This window comes from Sylvia atricapilla, chromosome 28 (genome assembly GCF_009819655.1).
Source record: "Sylvia atricapilla isolate bSylAtr1 chromosome 28, bSylAtr1.pri, whole genome shotgun sequence".
NCBI classification, from domain to species: domain Eukaryota; kingdom Metazoa; phylum Chordata; class Aves; order Passeriformes; family Sylviidae; genus Sylvia; species Sylvia atricapilla.
The window spans coordinates 1055557-1068401 of NC_089167.1; the positions used below are offsets into that span (position 1 = coordinate 1055557).

General features: G+C 55.6%; 1 protein-coding gene across 1 annotated transcript; it reads right to left on the minus strand.

Moving 5' to 3' along the window:
- Positions 1 to 2684: 2684 nt before the first annotated feature.
- MTHFD2 (methylenetetrahydrofolate dehydrogenase (NADP+ dependent) 2, methenyltetrahydrofolate cyclohydrolase) lies at positions 2685 to 12422 on the minus strand. The gene is made up of 8 exons (XM_066337297.1): positions 12263 to 12422; positions 11180 to 11364; positions 10400 to 10522; positions 8861 to 9013; positions 7744 to 7851; positions 6785 to 6877; positions 4901 to 5026; positions 2685 to 3897 (listed from the first exon to the last, which is right to left on the minus strand). Exons 1-8 carry the CDS (start codon positions 12346 to 12348, stop codon positions 3758 to 3760), a joined length of 1014 nt encoding a protein of 337 aa, XP_066193394.1. The 5' UTR covers positions 12349 to 12422; the 3' UTR covers positions 2685 to 3757.
- Between the last annotated feature and the right edge of the window lie 423 nt (positions 12423 to 12845).

Genomic DNA, 12845 nt, shown 5'->3' on the forward strand with positions numbered 1-12845 from the left:
AGGGTGGAATCCCTGATTTTTTTGATCTAGGAGAAGTGGGGGGGATTGGTGATTTTTAGGCCTAAAAAAGGTGGGATCGGTGATTTTGGCCCCGGAAAGGTGGGAATGGTGATTTTGGATCCAGAAAGGAGGAATCAGTGATTTCAGCACCAGAAAGGTGGAATTGGTGATTTTTAGCCCTAAAAAGGTGGAATTGGTGATTTTTAGCCCTAAAAAGGTGGGATTGGTGATTTTAGCCCTGGAAAGGTGGAATCGGTGATTTTGGCTCCAGAAATAAGAAGCCAAATCTTGGCTTGGGAAATTCAGCCAAATTTTAGCTCCAGAAAGGTGGAATTGGTGATTTTGGATCCAGAAAGGTGGAACTGGCGATTTTTAGCCCTAAAAAGGTGGGATTGGTGATTTTGGCAGGATAGAGAGAAGCCGGTGCCAGGGAGGGAAGGAGGAGGAGGAGCAGTTCAGGGTGAAGGTTTTTACCACTTGAGAGCAAAGAAGGGCGACAACGGGGCCAGGAACAGGGCCCTGGCTCCTGCAGGGAGTCAGGAATGGTTCCTGAGGGAGTTTGGAATGGTTCCTAAGGGAATCAGGAATGGTTCCTGAAGGAATTGGGAATGGTTTGTGCAGAGAGTCAGGAATGGTTCCTGAGGGAATCAGGAATGGTTCCTGGTGGAATCCAGGCTGGTTTCCACAGGGAAATGGGAACAGGGGCTGCACTGAACCCGTTTGGTCGCCCACTCCACATCCTCACCCATCACCTCTCCCAGGCCTGGGAACATCCTCACCTCTCCTCCAGCCCTTCTCTCTCTGGAGGAACCCCTGGAATCCGAGGATTCTCCCTGAAGGAATCCCCTGTCTGGGGGATTCAGAGGATTCTCCCTGGAGGAATCCCCTGGCTGGAGGATTCCGAGGATTCCCTGTGGTTCCCCTGCCCAGAGGCTCCGCTCCCACTCCAGCCCCTCACCCCCAGCCATCCCCAGCACTGGGAGCAGGAGGGGAGAGCAGCCCCCGACCCCCAGTGCTCCCAGTTCCACCCAGCAGCTCCTCCCAGCAGCATTTCGGGGTCTCCAGGGGGCTCTTTCCCACCCAGGAAGGGAGCAGCTCGGGGTCTGGGCAGGCTCTGAGCTGGTGCTGGCTCTGCCAGGATCCCTCCACCTTTTTTTCCAGCAGTGCCAAGGCTTTAAAGGATTTTTTTCCACCCACGGCCCAGGCCCAGCCGTGGTTTAGGAACACTGGGCCGAACCCTGGAACTGATTTTTTCCATTATTTTTCCCGGATGAATCCTTCAGTTCTTTTTCCCTCCCAGAGCTCCCAGGCCCTTCTGGCGAGCAGAACCGACCTGACACTCACACCAGCAGCACTGGGGTTCTTCTGGGACACCAGTGACACACTGTAACTGGGACACCAGTTAAACACTGCAAACTGGGAGACCAGTAACACATTGTAAACTGGGACACCAGTGACACAAGGCAACTGGGAGACCAGTAAACACTGCAGTAGGACACCAGTGACACACTGCAAACTAGGAGACCAGTGACATACTGCAGACTGGGACACCAGTGACACAAGGCAGCTGGGAGACCAGTTAAACACTGTAACTGGGACACCAGTGACACAAGGCAACTGGGACACCAGTTAAACACTGCAGACTGGGACACCACTTAAAACACTACAAACTGGTCCGACCCTCGGCATGATCCCTGTAAATACTCAAATGCGACAAAGACTTGAACTAAATATTTCCTATTTATGGCAGTTTCTCGTTCTGGTTCAGGTGCAGCTCCTGGGGACACTGCCCCAGCCTCGCCCTGGCAGCGTTTAAACCTTTGCCAGGAACACCCAGAACTCGAGGGCTCCTTTTGTAGCTTTTTGTCCCCACCCAGTGGTAGCTGCAGCGTGCTCCAGGTAGGCTTTAAGGCTTTAATTGAGCAGGTTTAATCCGCTTCCTCTGCTTCCCAGGCTTTGTGGGCTCTGGGAGCTGGGCCGTAGGGCAGAGCTGAAGCCACCCCAGGCTGCTTTGGGCTCAGTTTGTCCCGTTTTTGGCGAGGTTTTCCCATGAGGGTTTTTTTGGGGGGGGGGGGTTTTGTACAAAGCGCAGCAGTCTCAGCTCGGCCGCCTCCAGCACGGCACCACTTGAACCATTTTGTATTTCTCGGTGATAAAACCTAATAAAAACCTCGTTTCCACGAGTTCCCAGCTCTCTGTGTGTTTCTGGGGCACATCCAGGGATCCCAAATTTCCCTCCCCAGGGGTTTTGGCAGGAGGGGGGTCAGCACTGGGGTTGCAGCACCAGCAGCACCTCCAGCCTGTCAGAACCCTAAAAAAATCAGAATAAAACCTCCGAGATCATCGAGTCTGGCATCACAACAAACCTTTCCTGCTCTGAGAACGCTCCAGCCGCTCCAGGAGGAGGAGAGCCCAAGATCCACCTGGATAATCCTGCAAGGAAGCTTCTCCCAAGGTTCATAGAGAAAATCAGAGCCTGCAAACAAATCCCTTCATCATCCACTGTGGATTTAGTCAGGGAACACTCAGGAAGCTGGACAGGATTTGTCCAGGCAGGAAAGAATGGGATTTTTCCCACTTTTCAACCCTGTTGAGAGCTCACAAAGACTTTTAAAAACCACCCCGTGCTCCTTTCCAGAAGTGGAATAATTGCTCTGTAATAATTCCAGGGCACAAAGAGGAAGTTTTTGGTTTTTTTTTTTTTGGTCTTCTCACACTTTATTTAGCCAGCCAGCACTACTCACTGAGCACTCACACTTTACAACACAGCGCCAGGAAGCCTTCCCCCCAGCCCAAAGGTGTTCTTTGGTTACATACAAAAAAAAAAAAAAAAAAAAAAGGCTTTTAAAAAATTCACCATCCAAAGAGCAAAAAAGCCCAGCCTAGCTGCACTCTAGAACATGCTACACCAGCCCAGGGCCTGCACAGGCCCAGGACACAAAATATGGCTTTAATTTTAATTTTTTTCAAGTAATTCCTCTACAGAAGAGTTTAAACTATAACCTCCAGCACTGAGGAGTAAACCTGGAATGGAGATTGGAGAACTTGGAGAACAGAGCCATGGAGGTGTGCATCCCATGGGAATTGCCAAACAGCTCCTGCAGGAGCAGCAGGGCTGGCTCAGGAGCGTGGATATTCCCAGCTCAAACACCAGGGAGGAGTGTGGATAATCCCAGCTCAAACACCAGGGAGGAGTGTGGATAATCCCAACTCAAACACCAGGGAGGAGTGTGGATAATCCCAACTCAAACACAGGGAGGAGTGTGGATAATCCCAACTCAAACACCAAGGAGGAGTGTGGATAATCCCAACTCAAACACAGGGAGGAGAGTGGATAATCCCAACTCAAACACCAGGGAGGAGTGTGGATATTCCCAGCTCAAACACCAGGGAGGAGTGTGGATAATCCCAACTCAAACACAGCGAGGAGTGTGGATAATCCCAACTCAAACAGCGAGGAGTGTGGATATTCCCAACTCAAACACCAGGGAGGAGTGTGGATAATCCCAACTCAAACACCAAGGAGGAGTGTGGATATTCCCAACTCAAATACCAGGGAGGAGCGTGGATATTCCCAGCTCAGCCACGCTTCCAATAAATACCTATGACTTCTGAGTGGAGGGGGGGAAAAAAAGCCCCCTACGTGCGAGTCAATAAATTAAAAAAAAAAAAAAATATTGCATTTTCTATCGGCCTGTTTGGGAGTCAGTCTGGAATGTCGTGGGCTGGAGAGGCCCAGCTCCAAAGGGAGCCCAGGTTAGGCAGGCAGAGCCTCGAGCTCTTTGGGTTTCAGCAGCTTCTTGGCAGCGATGATGGTGTTCTTCATCAGCATGGCCACAGTCATGGGCCCCACGCCGCCGGGCACGGGGGTGATGTAACTCGCCTTCTTCCTCACCCCTGAGGGGGAAAAGCTCGGCTTAAGGGCTAGAAAAGCTCAGCTTAAGGGCCAGGAGAGGCTTCCCAGCCTCAAGCCACCAGGTTCAGTCAGGATTAAGGCTTTAGGAGCAGGGCCCAGGTGGTTTTAGCCAAGGTGGGGCACGGCCAGGTGCGTCCAGCCTGGGTGTGAAAGGAGCTGAACTGCCAAGGTGAGACAGGAAAAGCTTACAGATAGGATTGGTTAAGAGATCCTATAAAAATATAAACTCTGTGAGTTAAATAGAAATGAAAGCTGGTTTTGAGATGTAGGCGTGGCTGGGGATGGGTTGGGTGACAGCAAATAAAGGGGCTCCAGGGAGTGGCCCCCAAAGGTATCAGGGAAAAGGGAGATAAGAAAAGCAGCCTTTAGAGTTTGGAATACAGAATGATATGGCAATAGAGCAGTTCTAAAAGAAAAGTAGCCTTTAGAGCAGTTCTCATTGGCTGTGCAGAGTCTGTGGGTTTGTATCTGAATATACAATGATATATTTAAGCACCAAAAAGCCAGGTCCACAAAAGCACCAAGCCAGGTCTTAAAGCACTAAGCAAAGCCTGGAAGCACAAGGGTCCAAAGCAGCAAAAAAGCTGGAGCATAAAGGACCAAAAAGCTGGGCCTAAAAGCACAAAGTTGTGAGGTCTAAAAGTGCAAAAAGCCAGACCTTGGAGTCCCAAAAAGCCAGGCCCAGAAATGCCAAGCCAGGTCTAGAAGTACAAATACGTGCAAGCGCCAAAAATAACCCCCAAAAGCAGCAAAAAGCTGGGCCAGAAAGCACCAAGGCTTAAAAGCACTAAAAGCCAGGCCTAAAAGCTGATTTCTAGCACAGAAATGTCCGAGCCAAGAGCAGAGTTGGAGCAGAGGTAGAGACTCAGCTGCTGAGGCTCCTCTGGAGCATCCCCACGGAATATCCCGGGACACACCCCGAGCTCAGTGACACAAACCAGGCTCCTCAGTGCCCAAAAAAGCTGATCCAGAGCTTTTCCTCACCTTCAAAATCCACGTCCCCGACCAGCCTGGGCTTGGCTGTGACAGGATCCTGCACCCTGGTGATGCCCACGTCGATCACCGCCGCTCCCTCCTTGATCATGTCGGCCGTGATCAGGTTGGGGATGCCTGGAAAAACACAACCACACCCTCAGGGTGGCTCCTCTGGTGCTCCCAACCCAACCTGGGCCTTTCCTGCCTCTCAAAATAATCAGCTTCAAGAATCTCAAGGTTGGTTTGTTTTTTTTCCCCAACTTGAACCCGCCCTAAGAAATGTGAATCTCCCCCAGGGCGGTACAACCAGCTGCTGGTGTTCAGCTCGGGTATTTTAACTGGAAGAGGGAAAATTCTGGATTTATGGAAAGAATCTCTCTCTCTCTGGCAGGGTGGGAGGGCTGCCCCATCCCTGGAAGTGTCCAAAACCAGGCTGGACAGGGTGTGGGACAACCTGATCTGGTGGAAAGCATCCAGGGGTTTGGAACAGGATGATCTTTAAGGTCCTCGCAGCCTGAATTCCGTGACTCCGTGTTCCCTGATAATCTCTGAGCACAGACCAGGAATCCTCCCCAGGGAGTTTTGGCACAGCAGGCAGCACCACACCCCCTCTGCAAGGGGGAACCTTCAGACATTTCAGCTCTGCAGCTCTTTGCTGCACGTTTTCCACCTGCACCGAGGCAGGAGGAGCTGGGGCAGGGCCCAAACCCAGCTGGGCACAGCTCTGGCCGTGCCAGGAAGGACTGGGAGAAACTTCCCGGGGCTAACCCAGCCTGTCTGCTTCTGCCAGATATCAGGGGATCCACTCCCAGCCCGGCTTTATCTCCCTCACTGGAGTGTCACCCTGCTCTGCTCACAGTTCCCACGGCCACTCCCACCCCAACTCTGTCCTCAGCTTTCCAGAACTTTCCCTCCAGACCCCATTTCCAGCTGTGCCAGGGCAGGCTCAGGCTGGGTTTGGGGAAAGGTTTTTGCCCCAGAGGAAAGGTTCTTCACCCCAGGGCTCCAGGGTGGGGATTTGGGGTGTCTATGGGGCTCCAGGGTGGGGATTTGGGGTGTCTGTGCAGATCCAGGGGCTGGATCCATGATCCTGGTGCACTCCCTCCCAGCCAAACCCCCTCCATGACTCTCCCTGGCTGTCCAGGTGTGACCAGGTGCTGTTCCCCATTCCAAAGGCACAACCCCAAACTGGGAACACCAAAACTGCGGCTTTTCGGCTCAACCACAGGAGATCCCAACTCCAAGAGCCCCCCACCCTCAGCCCTGAGACCCTCCAGGACATTCCATGCCCAGGATTCCCAGCAGGAACACCCCCAGCCTGTTGGAACCCCGGGCACTGAGGATTTCAGCCTTTCTGTGCTGACAGGCTCTGACCTCCCGAGAAAATAAATCTGAAATGTGCAGAAATTGCAGAAAACTGCATTTGGCCTGAGGCCGTGGAAAAGGCTCCCAAAACTGAGTGATAAAACTGAAATTGTGGGTGTGAGGTTTGAATGGAAGTGTGTGATACCACAGGGTGCAAAACTTAAAGAGTTTAAGGGTTTAGAATATAGTAATATATATATAAAACAAGATGGAGGATTTAGGGTGTGGGCTAAATTCTTCTTTTTCACCTTCTACTTCACGGATCTGGGTGGTGTTTTGTAATTGGAGAGAAAAATCTGCACGGCAGGCCACGGGTGGTTGGTCATTGTGTTAAAAGTAAAAATAATTCAGGTGTCATTTCATAACTGGACAGTCTGTGTTTAACAGACACAGACAGAGCCATTTTTCACCTTTGTTACCTAGAGCTCACAGCTCGTGAGCCTGCAAAACACAGACAAGAACTCACAAACACCTGAGTCTCCAGCCTCAGATCCTGGTTTTAGCAGAAGGAAAGAGGAGGCCCCTCACCTGCAGCTGCCACCACGATGTCTGCACGGATCGTGTGCTGCTTCAGCTGCTCCTTGGGCGTGTGGCGGTGCGAGATTGTCACCGTGGCATCACCTGCGAGGACAGGGGGACAGGAGCTCACACCCAGCTCTGCACCCTCAAGGCCACCCCCTGCGTCCCTCAGGAGCACCTCAGGGGCTGCTGGTGAACACCAGCCCACGGGGTTTGGGGCCAAGGAGGTGCTGAAGGAAGCTCAGGGGGGAACTCGTGGCTCTGCATGATTCCAAAAGGGGACAGCCAGGGAACAGGATGAGACAAAACGGCCTCAGGTTGTGCCAGGGCAGGTTTAGGGTGGGTAAAGGGGGAAAAATTCATCATGGGAAGGTTGTAAAATATTGGAAGAGGCTGCCCAGGGGAAGGGGGGAGCTCCTCAGGCATCCACAACTGCTCAAAGCACGTGTGGATGAGGCACTGGAGGCCGTGGGCTGAGTGATGCCTGGATTTAATGACCTCAGAGATGTCACCCTAAGTTTTCCTGCATTTTGAGGGCTGGCATTTTTGTAGTGGAGAGTCCCACGAAACCTCATGTAAACTGTGTGTTGGTGACATATTTCTCCTCTGGGAGGAGTCTTGTGATCGATGGTGACGTTCACCCGTAACAGTTGTTGGTAGCTGAATGTGATTATTATCTTAAACCAGAATCAGGAGAATCACAAGGAAAGATAGTCACCAAAAATTCATGCTTGGCTGTAACCAACAGAACACAGACCTGGGAGTCCCAAAACAACTAAATAATGAACACGGAGTCATATAACGAAGGGGGTATAAAGTGTATCCTTGTAGGAGCTGGGTTTGGGTCTGTATCCTGACTCCCAGAGCTCCAGGCAGCATATAACCCCTCTGATTCTGTGTTCCTGCACTGGCAGGAGGCTGGAGGGCTGTTTGAGAGGGTCCTCCCCCCGAGACCACCCCTGTGGTACCTCCGGGGCGCTCGTGGCGTCCGTCGGTGTGCAGCAGCATGGCGATGGGCATCCCCACGTTCTTGGACCTGCCCGCCACCACCACGTTCCTGCCCAGCGTTGGGATTCCTGCAGGGGACACATCACACCGGGCACTGACTTCTCTCAGCTGGGAGAGACCCACGGGGATGGCTGAGCCAAGCCTGGGCACTGCATCCCAAAATCTGAACACTCCTGGAGCTCAGGGCCGTGCTCTTCGCCCTCTGGGGAAAGAAACTTTGGCCAACCCCAGCCTGAGCCTGCCCTGGCACAGCTCCAGCCCTTCCCCGGCTCCTGTCACAGGGAGCTCAGGGTCTGTCCCTCCTCTCCCCCTCCCAAGGAAGCTGGAACTGGGATCAGTCTCCCTCAGCCCCTCCAGCTGAACCCCCCAAGTGCCCTCAGCCACTCCTCGTGTGGCCCTCCCAGACCTCTCCCCACCCTCGTGGCCTTCCTTTGGGCTCTCTCCAATAATTTATTGTCTTTTTTTTTTTTATATTGTGTCACCCAAAACTGGGTGAGTTTTGAGCTGAGGCCACCCCAGCCCAGAGCAGAGCAGGACAATCCCTCCCTGGTCACACTGTCCCTGCTGTCCCCAGGACAGGACAATCCCTCCCTGGTCACACTGTCCCTAGGACAGGACAATCCCTCCCTGGTCACACTGTCCCTGCTGTCCTCAGGACAGGGATGTCCCCGGGCACAGCTGGCTGGGCTCTAAGTGGCCCTGGTCCAGCACTCCCAGCCCTTCCCAGCTGCTCTCCAGCCTCTCCTTTGCAGCCCACCCACCCAGCAGAATCCAGCCCTTCCCTGGTTAAACCCCACCAGTTTGGGGACTGTCCCTCCCTGCAGGGAGTGACAGCTGCTCCCAGCTCAGTGCCACCAGCACAGCTACTGCTCCTCCCAGCCCTGAGCCCAGGGGATGCTGAGGAGCCCAGGGGATGCTGAGGAGCCCAGGATGGAGAAGCCAGCACTGCTCTGTCCCCAGCCTGATGTCACCCCTGTCACCCATCATGCCCGACCCACGAGCTGAGAATCCTCCAAGGCGGGCAGGATTGCCCAGGAACCAGCCCAAGGCTGCAGCAGCAGCAGCAGCAGCTCTCACCTGTCCTCTGGATGATCTCCCAGACGCCCCAGGGCGTGGCAGGCAGCATGGAGTCCTGGTCCAGGCACATGCGGCCCACGTTGAGCACGTGGAAGCCGTCCACGTCCTTGTGCGGGCTCACGGCGTTGCAGACGCGGCGCTCGTCGATGTGCTCTGCAGAGGGCAGCAGCTCCCAGGGACCAGCCCGCGGCTGCCAGCCCGGGTCCGCAGCTCTGCGGGCACCCCGAGGGCCAGGCTGCAGCTCTGACCCACACTGGAGCTCTGACCCTGAGCCCTGAGCTGGAACTGTGACCCCAAACTGGAGCTCTGACCCCAAACTGGAGCTCTGACCCCAAACTGGAGCTGGAATTGTGACCCCAAACTGGAACTCTGATCCCAAACTGGAGCTCTGACCCTGAGCCCTGAGTCGGAATTGTGACCCCACACTGGAGCTCTGACCCCACACTGGAGCTCTGACCCCGAGCCTTGAGCTGGAATTGGGACCCCAAAACTGGAGCTCTGACCCTGAGCCCTGAGCTGGAACTGTGACCCCAAACTGGAGCTCTGACCCCAAACTGGAACTCTGACCCCAAACTGGAACTCTGACCCCAAACTGGAACTCTGACCCCAAACTGGAACTCTGACCCCAAACTGGAGCTCTGACCCCAAACTGGAGCTCTGACCCCGAGCCTTGAGCTGGAACTCTGATCCCAAACTGGAACTCTGACCCCAAACTGGAGCTGGAATTGTGACCCCAAACTGGAACTCTGACCCCAAGCCTTGAGCTGGAATTGTGACCCCAAACTGGAACTCTGACCCCACACTGGAGCTGGAATTGTGACCCCAAACTGGAACTCTGACCCCAAGCCTTGAGCTGGAATTGTGACCCCAAAACTGGAGCTCTGACCCCAAACTGGAGCTCTGACCCCGAGCCTTGAGCTGGAATTGTGACCCCAAACTGGAACTCTGATCCCAAGCCTTGAGTTGGAACTGTGACCCTGAGCCCAAATTGACCCCAAGCCCTGAGCTGGAATTGTGACCCCAAGCTGGAGCTCTGACCTTGAACCCTGAGCTGCAATTGCAACCCTGAGCTGGAATCATGACCCATGACCTGGAATCATGACCCGTGAGCTCTGACCCTGAGTCTTGAGCTGGAACTGTAACCCCAAACTGGAGCTGACTTTGAACCCTGAACTCCAAGCTGGAACTGTAACCCCAAACTGGAGCTCTGACCCCGGGGTGCCATTCTGATCCTGAAGCCTTTTCAGAGTTTGGGGTGCAAAGTTCCCCAGCACTCCCAGTTCCAGCACAGGGCACTGGAAGCACTCTACAATCCCAGCCCTGCTGACACTCAGGGTATTTTCAGGCAGCCCCAAGGCCACACCCAGCCCAAAATCCCAGCTTGGGAAGCTGATACTCCCCCACAGGAATAGATCCTGACTCTCTGCAGGCAGCTGGTGCTGAGAGAGAGCAGCAGGGCGGGATTTCCCCCTGTGCTGCCCCATCCTCCAACCCTCGGGAGCCTCCTGGGAATGCAGGGCAGGGAAGTGAGCTGCTCACCAGGCAGGGGAAGCTGCACCAGCACCCCGTCCACGGCTGTGTCATTGTTGAGTTTGCTGATCAGCTCCAGCAGCTCCTCCTCGGTGATGGAGGCCGGCCTCAAGATGGTCTCGCTGCTGATCCCTGGGGATTGCCAAACCCACGGTGTCAGTGAGGCACAAAACACCTGTTTTCCCAGATTTTTTTTTTTTTCTCCTCCCCCCGTTTTGCTGCCTGGCTAAATCTGGGAGGGTTTGTGCAGTTCCAGGCTGGAGAGACCTGCACAAGGCTTGGGATTTGTTGTTGAGGATGATTAGGTGGGAAAAGGGTGTTTGGGACCCTCCCAGAGCAGGGAGAAACCCAAGCAAATAGCCCGAGAGGCCTCTGGACACAGTAAAAAAGGGATGTTTGCCTAAAAATCTCCATCTCCAAAAGCAGCTTCAGCTGTTTAGGACCCAGGTTAAACGAGACCATTTACAGCCCCTGACCCCAGGCAGGACCTCGGGTTGCAGGATGAGAAGTTCTCAGAGGGCAGCAAAGCTGCTGAACAGGGGCTGTGTGTGACCCAGGCAGACGGAAAAAGGAGGCAAAAAAACCCCACATCCTCTCCAGTGCTTTTTATGGCTCTGGGAAAGCTGAAAAACCCCAAGCACACAGAGTCCCACGGGTCACACTGAATCCCACCCCAGCACAAGAACCCAAATTCCAGGTGACAATGAGAAGCCAACAGGTGGGTGCATCCCGAAAAAAAAAAAAAAGGCATTTTTTGGGGGAGGGGGAAGAAGGAAACCTCCCACTCACCCACATCAGCCGCCGCTTTGGTTTTGTTGAGGACGTAGGAGTGGCTGGCCGGGTTTTCCCCCACCAGCACCACGCTCAGATGCGGCGTCCTGTTCCCCGCAGCCACCCACTGCTGCACCTCGTGTCGTGCTTCCTGCTGGATCTGCCGGGCCAGCTTCCTCCCCGAGATCACCACGGCGTCCTCCCTGCGACACCAGCAGCGGGGACAGTGTCACCACAGCCCCCGGGGCCACCAGCTGCCAGCCCCGGGCTGGATGGAGCAGGAAAACCAGCGGGGGAAAAGGCTCCATCCTTCGCGCTCTGTCGGGGATTTTGGCATCTTTGTGCTCTGTCACATCCAGCAGCGTGTTTGAGGGCTCGGTTATATCAATACCGGGAAAAAACAAGGCAGAATCGCAATATCCCGAGCTGGGACTCACTGGGATCATTGATGCTGGCACTAAACCCCAAAATCCGGCCCTGGGAGCGCTGTCAGAACATTCCCTGAGCTCCGGCAGCCTCGGGGCTGTGCCCGTCCCTTGGGACTGCTCCAAAACTTCCCCGAGACCGCGCTGGGCTCCAGGGACACAAACACCAGAGGCTCTCGGGGCCAGGAGTGAGCTCAGAAGGGTCTGGAGCAGGGTGGGATGCTCAGGGGTCTCTGTCCCTTGTCACCCCAGTGCCCAGGGAGAGCTCAGGGCGGCCTCTGCCCCTGTCACACCACGGAACGCTCTGGGGGCCCTGTCCCCCTCACGCCAAGGAATAGTCAAGAGGAGGGGATGGTCTCCTTCCCTCTCGCTCAGGGGGGCTCCATCCCTCTCCCCACAGCGCTCGGTGTCTCTCTCGTTCCGGGGGATGACCGGGGCTGTCTCCATCCCCCTCAGCCCGCGGTGTCCCGGTCCCCTGACCCCGGGGCAGTCCCGCCGTGGGCCGCTCTGGCTCCCGCCGTGCCCGTGGCAGCCCCACACTCCCACGCAAGGCGGACACGCGATTTCATCAGCCTGCAGCGCCCGGCGCGGCCGCTGGGGGCCCGCCCGCTCACCCCAGAACACCAGGGGCCAGCTCCCCACCATCCCCGCATCCTCCCGGTGTCCCGGGCCGTACCGGGCGGCGCTGAGGTGCAGGCGGCGGGCGCGGGGCTCCAGCGCGGCGCGGCTGAGGGCGCGGAGGGAGCGGAGCGCGGCGGCCATGGCGAGATCCCCCTCACAAACGGCGGGAACGGCTCTGAGGGGAACGCCGCTCCCCGCCCTTATATAGCGCCGGGAAGCCCCGCCCCTCGCGGCAACCAATGGGCTTCCGCGCCCAAAAGCATCCGCTCGAGTTTTACCTTGGCGGCACCTGCGCGGCTCCGCCGGCGGCGGAAGGGCCGCTGGTCCCGGGCTGAAATCGGCCTTTCTCTGACCCGGCAGCGACCGCGGCAGCTCCGAACGGGGTGAAAAATAACGCAAACACTGTAAGGTTGGTTATTTTGGTATAATTGATGTCACCTCCACAGTGAGGTGCTCTGGGAACGGGCAGTGTGGGTGGGTGAGAGGCTGGACATGAGGCCAAAGGGGCCCTGGGCTGATCCCCAGCGTGGGCAGCAGCTCCGGGGGGATTCTGGCCCCGGGCCCCGCTCAGGTGAGACCCCACCTGCGGAGCTGGGAGCCCACCTGCAGCATGGGGAGCTGCCGGGGCGGGGCCAGAG

Coding starts and splice junctions, on each gene's coding strand:
- MTHFD2 (XM_066337297.1), bottom strand. CDS start 12,348: ATGGCCGCCGCGCTCCGCTCCCTCCGCGCCCTCAGCCGCGCCGCGCTG. Junction 6,878..7,743: donor ACGCCACGAGCGCCCCGGAG/GTACCACAGGGG, acceptor CTGTCCTCGCAG/GTGATGCCACGGTGACAATC. Junction 3,898..4,900: donor CGGGGACGTGGATTTTGAAG/GTGAGGAAAAGC, acceptor TTTCCCCCTCAG/GGGTGAGGAAGAAGGCGAGT.